The sequence below is a fragment of the Rana temporaria genome, chromosome 13 (genome assembly GCF_905171775.1).
Source record: "Rana temporaria chromosome 13, aRanTem1.1, whole genome shotgun sequence".
In the NCBI taxonomy this organism is placed as follows: domain Eukaryota; kingdom Metazoa; phylum Chordata; class Amphibia; order Anura; family Ranidae; genus Rana; species Rana temporaria.
In genome coordinates this window covers 15907478-15923695 of record NC_053501.1, presented here as the reverse complement: position 1 = coordinate 15923695, position 16218 = coordinate 15907478, and the positions used below count along the sequence as shown (strand labels likewise).

At 51.2% G+C, this 16218-nt stretch overlaps 1 protein-coding gene across 2 annotated transcripts; it reads left to right on the top strand.

Annotated features, from left to right (window-relative positions):
• Positions 1-1478: 1478 nt before the first annotated feature.
• Positions 1479-16170, top strand: LOC120921044 (protein GLUTELIN PRECURSOR ACCUMULATION 3-like). 2 transcript variants are annotated; one of them, XM_040333650.1, is made up of 12 exons: positions 1479-1698; positions 4861-5034; positions 6087-6192; positions 7105-7239; positions 7436-7649; positions 8792-8914; positions 9041-9225; positions 9333-9529; positions 12221-12318; positions 12395-12455; positions 12626-12723; positions 15715-16170. In XM_040333650.1, exons 1-12 carry the CDS (start codon positions 1637-1639, stop codon positions 15930-15932), a joined length of 1671 nt encoding a protein of 556 aa, XP_040189584.1. In that variant the 5' UTR covers positions 1479-1636; the 3' UTR covers positions 15933-16170. The 2 variants fall into 2 exon arrangements, with proteins under 2 accessions (XP_040189584.1, XP_040189585.1); XM_040333651.1 differs by lacking the exon at positions 4861-5034 and having other exon boundaries at positions 1520-1698.
• The last annotated feature ends 48 nt before the right edge of the window (positions 16171-16218 follow it).

Here is a 16218-nt window from a genome sequence, read left to right as displayed (position 1 = left end):
AGACAGAAAATTTTGAAAAAAAAACACAATATTTGTTACTTTTTGTTATAATAATATCCCATTTTTTTTTTTAATATATTTTTTCCTCGGTTTAGGCCGATACGTATTCTTCTACATATTTTTGTTAAAAGAAAATCGCAATAAGCGTTTATTGATTGGTTTGCGCAAAAGTTATAGCGCCTACAAAATAGGGGATAGATTTATGATTTATTTTTTATTTTTAATTTTTTACTAGTAATGCGGCGATCTGCGATTTTTTATTGGGACTGCGATATTGCGGCGGACGTATCGGACACTTTTGACACAATTTTGGGACCATTCACATTTATACAGCGATCAGCGCTATAAAAATGCACTAATTACTGTATAAATGTGACCTGTAGGGAAGGGGGTTAACACTAGGGGGTGAGGAAGGGGTTAAATGTATTCCCTGGGTGTGTTCTAACTGTGTGGGGGGGAGGGGGGGTGACTGGGGGGAGGTGACCGATGCTGTGTCCCTATGTACAAGGGACACAGATCGGTCTCCTCTCCTCTGACAGCACGGGAGCTCTGTGTTTACACACAGAGCTCCACGTCCCTGCTGTGTTACCGACGATCGCGTGTACCCGGCGGACATCGCGGCCGCCAGGTACACGCATCGGCTTCCCAGCGATGCGCCGGGACAGTGTTTTACCCCGCGCGCGCCCACCCCCGTGGCGCGCGCGGGTAATGTAAACAAAGGACGGTCTAAAGACGACCACGTCGGCACTTCAGGTCCGCGCTGCAGACGTCTTTTGACGATAGCGCGGATCTGTAGTGGTTAAAGTGTGAGAGGCCCGAGGGCATTCACACTGAAGCGGCGCGCTTGGCACGACGGTAAAAAAGAGTCCTGATAGCCGCAACTTGTGCAGCTGCAGGCCATCACCCCCGGTACAACCCCTTCAAGCTGAGGCCGCATATTTGCGTGTGGTTGGCGTGAAGGGGTTAAAATGTCCACGGGTCGGGTGCCCGTGAATTAATCACGTGCACTGACGGGTCGGACATTTAGCGGCAGCGGGCCCGGGTGTAGGTGCAGCCCACAGACTGTAGGTTGCCAACTCCCTGCTTTATATAATAAAAAACACAGAGGTGATCAAATACCACCAAAAGAAAGCTCTATTTGTGGGGGAAAAATTATCCAATGTAATTTCTGTACAGTGTTGCATGACCGCACAATAACCAGTTAAAGTAGCGCAGTGCTGAACCGCAGAAGATGGTCTGGTCAGCAAGGAAGGAGGTGAATCTGGTCATGTGACCTGGAATGTTCTTATTGTGGGCGGAGCTCCTTCTCATGTAACAAGAGGAACGTGAAAAGAGTCCCCTCCCGGCCAATGACCACACTAGGCAGTAACTCCTCCCATACAAATCTCTTCGCTACACTTCAGTCACCTCAGAGGCCGTCTGATGGGAGGAGACCCTCCGGGGGGCGGACATTCCCTGCACACCGGAAGTCGTACAACAACTACAGCTTCTGCGTGGAGGAATTTGTATGAGACGCGTCCACTGACCGGAAACTGAGATTGTCCCTGACGTCATTTCCTGGCGGGTACCATTATAGGCTACAGGAAGGCTCTAGCCCCGCCCCTATGTCTCTTGCGCCCCCCTAGGCGGATGGAGGATGGGTCGGGTGGAGTTCTATGCAGTCTGGGCTCTGCAGGAGGCTCCGCGGCAGCTGGTCAGGTGAGGCCCCTGGGTGAGAATTACCTATGGGGGCCCTTGGGATGGAAGGGGGTTTAGTTCACTGTAGGACCCTTGGGGTGGTTCCTATTGGCTTACTGTGGGGGCCCCTGGGATGAGATGTTTCCCTATAGGACCCCTGGGGTGGAGGGAGAGTCTTCTATGGGGGCCCCAGGGATGGGAAAGGGGTTTCGTTCTCTGTAGGACCCTAGGGGTGGTTCCTATTGGCTCCTTGTGGGGCTCCTGGGATGGAATGTTTGCCTGTAGGACCCCTGGGGCGGGGGAGCGTCTTCTATGGGGCCCCTGGGATGTTGGCATTTCTCTGTTTGCCCCTGGGGTTGATAGTTTTCTCTAGGATCCCTGGGATTGCAATTGGTTTTCTTTGGGGCCCCTGTAATGGGGGTAGTTCTCTGTATGCCCCTGGGGGTGCTAGTTCTCTGTAGGACCCGGGTAGTTCCCTGAGGGGATGTAGTAGAACCCCTTGGGGGGGGGGGTGATGTAATACCCTATATGACCTCTGGGGAGGAGGAGAGTCTTCTATTGGCCCCTGGGGTGATGGGATTTCTGTGTGCACCTGGGGGTGCTAGTTCTCTGTAGGACCCAGGTAGTTCCCTGAGGGGACGTAGTAGAACCTCTTTGGGGGGGGGGGGTGTAATACCCTATATGACCTCTGGGGAGGAGGAGAGTCTTCTATAGGGCCCCTGGGATGATGGTATTTCTCTGTGTGCACCTGGGGGTGACAATTCTCTCTAGGATCACTGGGATTCAATTTTGTTTTCTTTGGGGCCCTTGTAATGGGGGTAGTTCTCTGTATGCCCCTGGGGGTGCTAGTTCTCTGTAGAACCCGGGTAGTTCCCTGAGGGGATGTAGTAGAACCCCTTGGGGGGGGGGGGGGTGATGTAATACCCTATATGACCTCTGGGGAGGAGGAGAGTCTTCTATGTGGCCCCTGGGATGATGGTATTTCTGTGTGCACCTGGGGGTGCTAGTTCTCTGTAGGACCCAGGTAGTTCCCTGAGGGGACGTAGTAGAACCTCTTGGGGGGGGGGGGTGTAATACCCTATATGACCTCTGGGAGGAGGAGAGTCTTCTATGGGGCCCCTGGATGATGGTATTTCTCTGTGTGCACCTGGGGGTGACAATTCTCTCTAGGATCACTGGGATTCAATTTTGTTTTCTTTGGGGCCCTTGTAATGGGGGTAGTTCTCTGTATGCCCCTGGGGGTGCTAGTTCTCTGTAGAACCCGGGTAGTTCCCTGAGGGGACGTAGTAGAATCCCCTTGGGGGGGGGTGTAATACCCTATATGACCTCTGGGGAGGAGAGTCTTCTATGGGGCCCCTGGGATGATGGTATTTCTCTGTGTGCACCTGGGGGTGACTGCTCTCTCTAGGATCACTGGGATTCAAATTTGTTTTCTTTGGGGCCCTTGTAATGGGGTAGTTCTCCGTATGCCCCTGGGGACCCCGGTCATTTCCTGAGGGGGTTTAGTAGAACCCCTGGGGGGAAGGGTTGTTAATTCCTTATAGGGCCCCTGGGGTGGAGGATAGTTCTCTATGGGGCCCTGGGATCGGTATGGGAAGGGGGGATATCGTTATGTTTCCTTATAGGGTTCCCTAGGGGTAGTTCTTGGTGGGACCCCTGGGGTAAGGGTAGTTCTCTCTGGAAAGGAGGGGGCAGTTTTCCGGGGGAGGGGGAGATTCTGTGTAGGACCCTGGGGGGATAGTTCCATTTAGGACCCCAGGGGGGGAGGAGAGTGTTTTATAGGGCACCTGGGACGATGGCATTTCTGTGTATGGGTGATAGTCCTCTATAGGACCCCAAGGGGTAGTTCCCTAAATTAAAAGTTTGGGGGGGGGTTTGGATAGTCCCCCTCTAGGATACCTAGGACTGAAATATATTTTCTTTGTGGCCCTTGTAATGGGGGTAGTTCTCTGTATGCCCCTGGGGGTGTTTGTTCTCTGTAGGACCCTGGTAGTTCCCTGTGGAGAGGGAGTAGAACCCCTTGGGGGAAAGGGGGGAAATTCCCTACATAACCCCTGGGGTGGGGTTCTCTATTGGGGGTTGGGATGGGAAGAATGGGGGGGGGGGGGTAATGCGATTCAATTTTCCTGTAGGCTTCCTGATGGGTAGTTCTTGGTGGGGCACCTGGGTTGGGGGTAATTCCCTGTGGGGCTCCTTGGAAGGAAAGGTATTGTTTTCTCCCGCCCCTGGTGTGAGGGTAGATTTTCGTAGGATGAAGGGGGGGGGGGGGTTCTCTGTAAGACCCTAGGGGATACTTCCCTTTAGGACCCCTAGAGTGGAGGAGAGTTCTGTATGGGGGGGATATAGTTGCATGGTTCCCTGTAGGGTCCCTTAGGGGTAGTTCTTGGTGGGGCCCTAGGGTGAGGGTAGTTCTCTGTGGGACCCCTTGGAGGGGAGGGGGTCATTTTCTGTTGGACCTATGGGGAATGGGGGATTCCTTTAGTACTGTTGGAGGAGAGTTCTTTATAGGGCCCTGGGGTGGGGTATAGTTCATTGTTCAGTCCCCCAGGGGTAGTTCTTGCTAGGGCCCCTGGGGTGGGGGGAGAGTTCTCTGTGGGCCCCATGGGGAAGGTGGGATTCTCTGTAGGACCGGGGGGGGGGGGGGTAATATAGTTCCCTGTAGGCTCCCCAAGGGGTAGTTCTTGGTTGGGCCCCTTGGAGGGATTGGGGTAGTTTTCGCTTGTCCCTGCTGGGGGGGGGTAGATTTCCATATGACCCAGGGGGAAGGGGGTAGGATTGTCTGTGGGATAGTTCATCTTAGGACCCTGGGGTGGAGGAGAGTTCTATATGGGGCCCTGGGATGGGAAAGGGGGGGGTGTAGTTCCTTCTGGGGTCTGAGTAGTTCTCTGTTGGGCCCCTTGGAAGGGAGGGGGTAGTTTTCCGTAGGACTCAAGGGGAAGGGTGGGCATTCTGTGTAGGACCCTGGGGGAGGATAGTTCTTTTTAGGACCCCTGGGGTGGAGAAGAGTTCTCCATGGGGCCCCCTGGTATGAGGGGGGTAGTTTTCTGTATGCTCCTGAGGGGAGGGGATAGAACCCCTAGTGGTGGCACCCCCAGGGTGGTGGCATTGTACCTCTAACTGTAATACTGTCACCCCTCCCCCTGCGGTGTACCGATAACGCCCCCTGTCTTTCTGTGTTCACAGTAAAGGGGGGCGGATGACCTTCCAGTTGCCGCTGCCCCTCCCCCTCCCTAAACAGCTGGTCATCTTCAGCCTCGGGGACTGGAACTTCTACACCAGCGACACCCGCGTGTGCGCTCAGCTGCGTGCCCGTTTTGCCCAACCACAGCTCATCGGGACCCTCTCTGCACAATGCAGGTAAGGGTTGGGGGGGGGGCTCTAGGGAGGAGGGGATGGCTCATCCTTCGGAGAATGGGTGTTGTGGCTGATTATGTGGGTAGGGGGAGGTGGATCATATCCTGGGAGGTTTGGGGGCTGAGAGGTGGCAGATCTTCTGAATGGTGGGGGTAATGGTTCCTGCACTATGTTCCTGATGATAATCCCTTTAGTCACTGGATATCCCCATAGATGTCTGGGGATACCTAGATTTGTATTCTCCAATATCAAGGAGGGGGGAACTGGCGGCTGATCTCCTCTGGGGAGGGGGAGACTGGCGGCTGACCTTCTCTGGGGAGGGGGAAACTGGCGGCTGACCTTCTCTGGGGAGGGGGAAACTGGCGGCTGACCTTCTCTGGGGAGGGGGGGAGACTGGCGGCTGACCTTCTCTGGGGAGGGGGAGACTGGCGGCTGACCTTCTCTGGGGAGGGGGAAACTGGCGGCTGACCTTCTCTGGGGAGGGGGAAACTGGCGGCTGACCTTCTCTGGGGAGGGGGAAACTGGCGGCGACCTTCTCTGGGGAGGGGGAGACTGGCGGCTGATCTTCTCTGGGGAGGGGGGAAACTGGCGGCTGATCTTCTCTGGGGAGGGGGGAAACTGGCGGCTGATCTTCTCTGGGGAGGGGGGAAACTGGCGGCTGATCTTCTCTGGGGAGGGGGGAAACTGGCGGCTGATCTTCTCTGGGGAGGGGGGAAACTGGCGGCTGATCTTCTCTGGGGAGGGGGGAAACTGGCGGCTGACCTTCTCTGGGGAGGGGGGAAACTGGCGGCTGACCTTCTCTGGGGAGGGGGAAACTGGCGGCTGATCTTCTCTGGGAAAGAGGCGTGTGTAATTGTGATCTGTATGCCCTGGGGTGCCCATGTGCTGGCCTTGGGGTCCCCATAGATGGGTGGGACTCTTACTACGAACAGAAGCCTCACCCACACAGAGAAGCTGCTAATGGTTTCGAATATTTCCCTTTCTGTGACGAAAATCAACTGTCTGTTCTGCAATCGGCCATCTCTGGTAATGTAATCTAATGACTCTCCTGGCAGGTCTCTGGTGTGGGAGGGCGACTGGAACCTGGAGATTATCATGGACTGCATAAAATTGGCGGCTCAGGGAATCCCGGCCAAACTGCTGCTCACCGTAACTGGAAAGGTGAGGAATATTGGCTACAGTCCTCTGTGCCCACCTCCAGCCCTGCCCTCCTCACCTATTCTCTCTACCCTTATACCTACCTGTCCTCGCCTATTCTGTGACTCTCCTCCCCTCCTGTCCCCAGCATGCATCTCCTCGTCTGTCCTCTGTGCTTGTCTTCTGACTTGTGCTCACCGCCTGTTCACTGTGTCTTCTCCCTCCTCTCCTGACCCCTGCGCCTGTCTCCTCCCCACTGTGCCCGAGCGTTCATCTCCTCCCCTCCCGGCCTCCGCTCCCCTCCCAGCCTCCGCTCCCCTCCTGGCCTCTGCTCCCCTCCCCTCCTGGCCTCTGCTCCCCTCCCCTCTCCTCCTGGCCTCTGCTCTGCTCCCCTCCCGGCCTCTGCTCTGCTCCCCTCCCCTGCTCCCGGCCTCTGCTCTGCTCCCGGCCTCTGCTCTGCTCCCCTCCCCTGCTCCCGGCCTCTGCTCTGCTCCCCTCCCCTGCTCCCGGCCTCTGCTCTGCTCCCCTCCCCTGCTCCCGGCCTCTGCTCCCCTCCCCTGCTCCTGGCCTCTGCTCTCCTCCCCTCCTGGCCTCTGCTCCCCTCTCCTCCCCTCTCCTCCCCTCCTGGCCTCTGCTCTCCTCCTGGCCTCTGCTTCCCTCTCCTCCTGGCCTCTGCTTCCCTCTCCTCCTGGCCTCTGCTCCCCTCCCTCCCCTCCTGGCCTCTGCTCCCCTCTCCTCCCCTCCTGGCCTCTGCTCCTACCTTCTCACCACCTCTCCTCTTCTCCTGCCCCCTATCCTCCTGGCCTCTGCTCCCCTCTCCTCCCCTCCTGGCCTCTGCTCCTACCTTCTCACCACCTCTCCTCTGCTCCTGCCCCCTATCCTCCTTGCCTGTCATCTGCATCCATCTCATGCCCTCCTCACTTGTCCTCCTTTTAGGTGCAGGTGATGAAAGGTTCAGGCTTCAGTAGCAGCACTCCGGCCAGGAGGAGACTCAGCACTGGACCCCTCACCAGCCCCTTGTTATCTGAGAGCACAATTGCCCCTGTAAGGCACCTGGAAGCAAACACTGAGGTAAGGGCATCTCCTCCTCCTAAAGAGCATTAAGCATTATGCACCTTGCAGGCACTCACAGCAACCAATCAGATTGCATTTTTCCAGTCAGACCCATAATAAGTCAATTCTAAATGGTTGTTACAGGCTGTACTGTTCCTTATTAAATAAGCTGGGAATTCACTGACCCCTCAGGACTTTTATGTTTAACTTACAGGAGAAAGTTCACATGTCTGAGGTCAACCCGCTGGCCACCAGTGCTATACTGAAAGATTCTCCACCTTTAAAGAAGGCCGCCATCTTACCTCCCACCATTCAGGAGGGAGTGATAGGTGTGCAGGAGCTATCTAGGAGAATAGTTGCTCGTCCCAGGAACCCCAGAAGGCTGCGCTTTGGGAGTAAAGGCTGTGAGGATGGAGCAAACGGGCCAGGTAAGTGATTGTCACAGCTCTATGTGGAGATGATAAAACCGTCAAAACCAACCCACCACATTCTGCCAATCTCTTTTATCACTCACCTACCACGTTCTGCCCATCTCTGCGATCGTCACCCAACTACCATGCTCTGCCCATCTCTATCGCCCACCTACCACGCTCTGCCCACCTACCATATTCTTCCCATCTCTGCTATCGCCCAACTACCATATTCTGCTATCGCCCAACTACAATATTCTGCCCATCTCTGCTATCGCCCACCTACCATATTCTGCCCATCTTTGCTTTCATCACTCACCTACCACATTCTGCCCATCTCTATCGCCCACCTACCATGTTCTGCCTATCTCTGCGATCTTAGCCCTACCTACCACGTTCTGCCCATCTCTGTAGTCATCACCCACCTACAACATTCTGGCCATAACTGTTTATCGCCCACCTATCTTGTTCTGCCCATCTCTGCGGTCGTCACCCACCTACCATGCTCTGCCCACCTACCATATTCTGTCCATCTGTGCTATCGCCCAACTACCATATTCTGCCCATCTCTGCTATCGCCCAACTACCATATTCTGTCTATCTCTATCGCCCAACTACCATATTCTGCCCATCTCTGCTATCGCCCAACTACCATATTCTGCCCATCTCTGCTATCTCCCAACTACCATATTCTGCCCATCTCTGCTATCGCCCACCTACCATATTCTGCCCATCTTTGCTTTCATCACTCACCTACCACGTTCTGCCCATCTTTGCTTTCATCACCCACCTACCACATTCTGCCCATCTCTATCACCCACCTACCATGTTCTGCCTATCTCTGCGATCTTAGCCCTACCTACCACGTTCTGCCCATCTCTGAAGTCATTACCCACCTACCCATCTCTGAGGTCATCACCCCACCTACCACGTTCTGTCAATATGTGATCACCACCCACTACCACTTCCTGTGCATCCGCGCAGAATTCCACGAGTAGTGTGAAACGCTGTAAACTAGAATAGCCAATCATCAGTCTTTGATATTTTGGGGACCATTGCCTGTACGTATAAAGAGAACAAATCCACTTGGGGAACCCCAAAATCATGCCTAAGACTCTACTGGCAACTTTTTTTCCTGTGTAATCATTTTGTTCCCTCAGTGTGCCCCTCAGCAAGATGGTGCCATAGCGTCTGCATGTGTGACCCTGAAACAGCCATTCTGATTGGTGGGGAAGGTGCCAACGAGAAGCCGTGCCAAGACTCGCTATGGAAGCTGGAAATAGGTAAGAAGTTGATTTGGTAAAAAGCATAAAATGTAATCTTTTGATGTCATATTTCTATGGGCCTGGCCAATGAAAACCCACGGACAGGTGAAGAACTGTTTTCCCGATTCTGTGTTTACCCTTCAGACAACGACTTCTGGTTCCAGATAGATAACTGCCTCGGCACTGCCCCTCAGTGCTTCCGGGGACACACTGCCACCTTTGACCCTGAGACCAAGAAGGTGTATGTGTACGGCGGCATGTGGGAGGGTCGCTGGCTCAGCAATGTGCATGTGCTGGACACTGTGGCGTGGAAGTGGACGGTGCTCATTGTAAGTATAGTGGCAGTCTGAGTGCGAGCAATATGAAATGCTGAAGTCCATGTTTATTGGCCTCGATTCGGGTTTGTACCTTTTTTTTATTTTCTTTTATTTATTAGGCGGTGGGGAAGGTGCCGACACTCAGCTATCACAGCGCCACCATTTACCAGCGAGAGCTGTATGTGTTTGGAGGTCTGTGTCCACAGGTGGGATCTGATTCTGGGAGCTGCACCAATGCACTTTATATCTTCAACCCAGAATACAAGATCTGGTACCAGCCTATCGTGGAGGGGTCACGCCCGGTACCCAGATACGGGTGAGGAGTGTATGTATGGATATAGAGAAAGGGAGAGGCGATGGACCAAGAGATGGCTAGAGCTTGGGGGGGGGGGGGGGGAATGTATGGAGAGGAGATGGATATAGAGATGGTGCAAAGGAAGAGAGATATGGACAGGCGCACTTCAATTTCTTAAAGACGTGCCCTTTATTGGGTAAAGGAAAAATGCATTACAAGTATCAGCACACAGTGGGAAAAACAGCTGACGCGTTTCGCATTGGATATCAATGCTTAGTCATAGCTACAAAATTGATGCAGAGTGAGAGATGGATAAATAGAGGGAGAGAGAGTGACAGAGATAAGCCGGGTACGCACTAATAGGGTTGCACAAAAAAAACCTGACAGCTTTGGCTGGAGTTGCTGTACTAACCATGCAAGGTTAGTTCAGTGATCTCCCCTGCTGAGCCCCTGTCCCACCCCCCACGCCAGAACACTCCAATCTGCACTCTCTGGCAGTGGCTGTGAGTGCTTACCAGGAGTCGGTTGCCTGTTTTCCAGCATGTGTTCGGCCAGCTTCTGACAGACTGATATACACACAGACTGAATGTTTCTTTTTTTTAAACTGCCCATTGTCTCCAGATATTTGGCCCGTGTGTACGGGGCTATAGACAGTTTTCCTTCTGGTGGAACATGCCGGAACGTTATTTCTGCACCTTCGCCAGAGTGTGTGGGAGGCACTGGGCGCAAAACCCGCTGCCACATTGATGAGGTGGAGCGGGCGAGCAGGAGATGGAGCTGAACTCCTGCTGCATCTTTAGTGGACTGGAAGGTCACTTTGGTGCACCAGGGAAGTCGCTGTGTAGCAGAGGTACGGAGTGGATCAACTGAGGGCCAGATTCTCAAACGAGATACGACGGCGTATCTCCAGATACGCCGTCGTATCTCTGAGTTGCGCGGTCGTATCTATGCGCCTGATTCTTAGAATCAGTTGCGCATAGATTTCCCGTAGATCCGACTGGCGTAACAGTGTTACACCGTCATATCGTAACTGCATATTTACGCTAGCCGCTAGGTGGCACTTCCGTCGAATTCCGCGTCGAGTATGCAAATTAGCTAGATACGCGAATTCACGAACGTACGCACGGCCGACGCAGTACATTTATCCGGCATATAGTTACCCCTGCTATATGGTGGCGGAAGTGCGGCGTACCAATGTTAAGTATGGCCGTTGTTCCCGCGACGTTTACGTTGTTTGCGTAACTCGTCCGTGTATGAGGCTGGACGTCATTTACGTTCACGTCAAAACCAATAGGTCCTTGCGGCGTATTAGGAGCAATGCACACTGGGAGATTTCCACGGACGGCGCATGCGCCGTTCGTGAAAAACGTCAATCACGTCGGGTCTCGAAACATTTACATAAAACACGCCCCCCCTGTTCCAAATTTGAATTAGGCGGGCTTATGCCGGCCGATTTACGCTGCGCCGCCGTAACTTACGCCGCAAGTGCTTTGAGAATACAGCACTTGCCCGTCTAAGTTGCGGAGGCGTAACGTAAATCGGATACGTTACGCCGCCGCAAAGATACGTGATTCTATGAGAATCTGGCCCTGTGTTTTTAGCCTTTTTTTTTTCTTTACTTTTGCAGGACTTGGGGTGGTGTGGGGGGTCTTGTTGCGGGACTTTGGGGGGGGGGGGGGCGCCTCTGTTGCAGGACTTGATTCTAATGTTTTGTGCATTTTACTACATTGCTTGTTAACAAATGCCATACAATTATTTTTTGTATAGCCCCCTAAATTATATTTGGTTACCTGTCTAAAGGGGGTGGTGCTAGGTGTGTAGACAAGGGGGGCAGTTCTAGGGGGTGGGTAGGGGCAGAGACAAGTGTGGCGGGACTTGGGGGGGGCGCGATAGATGGAGAGTGGAGGGGTAACTAGAACCTTCAGTGCCCCCGGTGCCCCCTCCGTTGATGGGATCAGTGAAGGGGAGGGGGGGAGTGGCAGTGCTGGTGGGATGTTTTGCAGTATTGGTGGCAGGATGGGATCAGTGGCGGTGCTGGGTGAGGATGGATGGGATAAGCAGTGCTCGCTGGATTCACAACTCCATGCTTGCGTTGTCTCTGGCTCCCTCCGGGCTTCACGTTTCCCTTTACACAGTGGAGACCACTTCCAACTCTTCCATCTTCACTCTACTGGGGCACCAGGCTGGATGAGAGGGGCAGCATATATAGAGCAATCGATGCCCTGGATTAACCTCCCTGCAGGCGTTCAGCGGCCACAGGGAGGGGAATGCAGGGTATCAATTTTTATGCGCTCTTCTCATCCAGGTGTAGACAGATGTGACAGGGGAGCCGCAGGGCCCCCAAAGCATAGGGCGCAAGGTCACAACCCTAATAGTTAAGCCTCTGATAGAGAGATGGGTAGGTTTAGAGATGAGGGAGTAAAGCTGGGTTTTTTTTTTTTTAAACTGACTGCTCCAGTTTGAGCCGATGTACTAACCATCTGACATTAGTACAGCGATTTCCCCTGTTGTGTTTCGTCGGCGCTCTTCGCCATTAGCTGAGAGCGCTCATCGGGAGTCAGTCGGTGGCTAGTTTTCCAACATGCTCGTCCGATAGAAGCCAGCAGAAGATAGTGCGAGATGGATCGTGAGAGATGGATAGGCTGTGGCCATGCTGAAACTTGTAGTTCTATAACCAGTTCTCTGTTCTCACTTCTGGTCTCTCTCTGGCAGTCACAGTGCAACACTCCTTGGGAACCGACTGTTGATATTTGGTGGCCGGCGCTCTCCGACTCCTATCTATCTGAACGATTTGTACATCTTGGATCTGGGTGAGTCCACACCCTGCGCACACTTGATTTGTTGTCCCTGCAGGTTGCACTTTACCCATAATGTATTGTTCTGTAGGTTACATGGAGTTTACAACTGTGTCCTTTCCATCCTCGGCGGAGAGGCCGTCTCCACGCTGGTGAGATGGCACCCCCTGTGTTCTGTGCACTCTCTCCACCAATAACTCTAATTTGCGCACAGAGCACATAATGTACAATGTCTGTTGGCGTGGTCTATGATCTTTTCTTTCTCTGTCCCTGCTTCTGTGTGCTGTGTTTGGTTAGTGTCAGCCTTCCATCTTCTCTACAGTTTCCATGCTGCCATGCAGGTGACTGATTACAAGCTCTTGGTCCATGGAGGCTGCTCTGCGTCTGGAGCCCTAAAAGATGCCTTTAACTTTAACCTTGGTGAGTTCATTCAGTGTAATCTGACCTCTGATGGGGGGGGGGGGTTTCATTGGCCTCAGTGTCATCTCATGTCATCAACTTTATTTTTTTTGATCTTTTTATTTATTAATTTTCCTTAAGACAAAACATCATACACATTGAACCTAAAATATATTAAAGCAGAGTTCCACCCGTGTTTTAGTTTATTAAGTCAGCAGCTACAAAAAGCATAGCTGCTGACTTAATAAACTGTCGCTTACCTGCCCCACGGTCCAGCGATGCGGCCACCAGGAGGCTCGCTCCTCTCCCTCTTCTCTGCCCCGTCTTCGTTATTGTGGGCACCCGGCCATGACAGCCTTCGGCTTCACGGCCGGGGAACGCGAGTCGCGCTGCGCTCTCCTTTTGGCCAGCCGATCTTCTGGGACCTTGAGTTGTGTCCCAGAAGATTGCTGGCAGGGAGGTGCCGCCTAGGGCTAGAGGAGGAGTCGCCCAGGGCGGCCGAAAAAGAAGGGACAAGAAGTCCAACTAAAAGAGGGTACGCACAAAAAAAATTGCATGCCTAATGTTAGGTGGCGAGGAGTGCTTAAAGCAGAAGTTCCACTTTTGGGTGGAACGCTGCTTTAATACAAGATCAAAATCCAATCACCCTGCATAGCGGCTATTCAAAATGGAGAATTCTAAATAACAATACTATACAGCAACAGCCTAAGAGGATATAATCATAATAAAAAAATGTGGACTCCCCCAAGTTTCATCTAGATCTGAGTGCCTGAAGATCTTTGTGTATTTTTTTTATTTATTTTTTTACAATGTCGTAAATACCTCTTGTCCTGGAGTGGGGGACATTTATTCTCAGCGTAACGGTTATTTGTTATAAAAAAAATACACATATAAAATATATATATATATATATATATATATATATATATGGCAAAACATTTTTTTAATTGTGGGTAGAGTGGAGAGGACAATTGGTTGTGAATGTCACCGGCGCAAAAGAAAATAAATAAATAAATGTGAACTGTGATCTGCTGCATTACTGTGTGCCCTTAGTGGGGGTCAATAGTGCATGAGGAAGAAAAGTGTTACTGCGCTGATCTAATTATCCAGAGGTATTAAATCTCTGGGAGTTTGGACATAAGTGAAATATCAGGGCCACAATGTACCCAATCTTAAATGTGAATAACCTGGATACAAACAATATATAAAAAAATATGAGAAATATATGAGTCATACAAATGTGACACAGTGATTTCAAACTTGAATCGTATATCTAGATCAGTGTGTCAGCATACAATCCATATGCCACAGTGCTTCTATGAGAAAAATGGCTGTTGCTGCTACTGACCAACCAAATAGTGAAAACAATACGAAAGATATTACAAAAAATATTGTGTATATATGTGTATAAAACTACAATATGCAGTATGCCAACTGCACCGTGAGTTGTCCAATAACCGATATTGGAACAAAATAAATATCAAAAAAGTGAAATAATTATCAAACAACCATACAAATGTGCAAGGTGCTGACTGCACTTAAAAATAGTCCAAATAGCAGGCAATCTTGCGCTTATACAATAGGTTCCAGCAAACACAAGGTTCAATGTTGGTAGTACTGTGTAGAGGAAAGTGCCGCTATCTCTTCCACCCGACAAAGATGTGCCACCATCACCAATGGTTAAAATCAACACTCACCAGACCCCAGATATTATTGGGCTCCAAAGTGGTGTCTTTTCTTTGTCCGTCAGTGGGTGTTGCCTCCTTTTCCCTTTTACAAGGTGTCATCAATTCCTCAAAAACAAGGGGCTCATCATGGTGTAGTATATTAAAATATGTGTTTATTTAAAAAAGGTAAAAAAAATAACACTTACAATATAAAGTGCCTCTGACCGGCACTGAGTGTCTTTGGCAGTGTCAACCGTTAAAAGCCGCTGACCAGCATTTAAATGGCGTCCTAAGAGGTGTGCTTGCCCCGCTGTGCTCCGCATGTATTGCTACAAGGGTCCGGGCGCGCTGGTGTGCTGCACCCTCTATGTGCGTGTCCAAACAGCCTCTACGCGTTTCGCTAATTGCGTCGTCAGGAGAGCTGTGGACACTACTGTTTAAGCTGTATTTATACCCCTGTGGATTCCCTGAAATGCTGCAAGGTAGTCACAGGAAACAGGAAGTCTTCCGGCCACCATCTTGGCTGATGGCACAGGAAGTTCCTGTTCCACCATTTTGGTTACTGGATACCTGGCTATTTGCCAGTCCTGGCTGTTGTTACTGGGTGTCAGCAATAGAAATATGTATATACCCCTGTGGATTCCCTGAAATGCTGCAAGGTGGTCACAGGAAACAGGAAGTCTTATATATATATATATATATGAGGCAAAACATTTTTTTAATTGTGGGTAGAGTGGAGAGGGATTAGTCAGTTGCGGTCTGTGCCACCGTTTGGGGGGGATTTACCCTCTCATTTTGTCCTGTTTACCATTGTCATCAAAAGTAAGAGAATCACAAATTTTGGGTTGTCACCAGAAAAATAATGGAGGGGAATCTTCCCATGTGGGGACACTAGTTCTGGGGGGCGCCAAGGAACTCCCTTTAAATTTGCAGGGATTTCCTCACTTCCTGATTGGCTATGGGACAAGAAGTGAAGAGAAATCTCAGAAATGGCACAGAGATGGCGGGAATTTTATTTAAAATGAAGAAAAAATAAAGTTTTGCCTATAGTTGTTCTACTTTAAGTGAATAGAAGCGATCATTTTTCAGTAATGGTGGTAGTCCTGTATGGTAAGAGTTCCTCTTACTTCCTATCCCATCACACAAAGTGAAGCAGAGCTAGAGGGATGAAATCCCTGAAAGTGGGGCCCCCCCCAGATGGTGGACAGGGGTGAAAGGAGAGGTTGTGGGATCTGAACTCTTCCTGGATGGTGGAGGAGCAGGATCTGGGCTCAGATTGCTTGGAGGGATATGTTTAGTCTGCAGGACGTTCTGTTTTGGGGTAACACTATTTCTGTTCTTCCAGATAAAATGTCATGGAACTCTATCAAGTTTGGGGTGAGCACCCAGCTCCCACGTGCAGGCCATTCCTTACTGAACCTAACCTCCTCCCACCTGACAGACTCTGACAAAGAAAAGCACGGAGGACGGAGCCTATGCAGAGTTCTCATTATTGGTGGATCTGACGGCTGCGGCAACTTTTACAGTGACACCCCCAAGTTTCAGCTAGATCTGAGTGCCTGAAGACCTTTGTGTATTTTTTTTTTACAATGCCGTAACTACCTCTTGTCCTGGAGTAGGGGACATTTATTCTCAGCGTATCAGTTATTTATTGTAATGTCTTGTTGCAGGACCAGGGTGTGTTCTTTATATTGAGTATTTATTATATCCTGTCGTCAGTTATTCTGTTGCCCTGTCTTAGGGTAGGGGGTATTTATTGTCCTGTACTTTCTATATATAAAGAGATTGCAGTAATGTCACAGCATGGTTCTCTCTATAGTGTCAGACATGACTTGGAATATATATATAT

Coding starts and splice junctions, on each gene's coding strand:
- LOC120921044 (XM_040333650.1), top strand. CDS start 1,637: ATGGGTCGGGTGGAGTTCTATGCAGTCTGGGCTCTGCAGGAGGCTCCG. Junction 9,226..9,332: donor GGAAGTGGACGGTGCTCATT/GTAAGTATAGTG, acceptor TTTATTTATTAG/GCGGTGGGGAAGGTGCCGAC. Junction 9,530..12,220: donor CGCCCGGTACCCAGATACGG/GTGAGGAGTGTA, acceptor TCTCTCTGGCAG/TCACAGTGCAACACTCCTTG.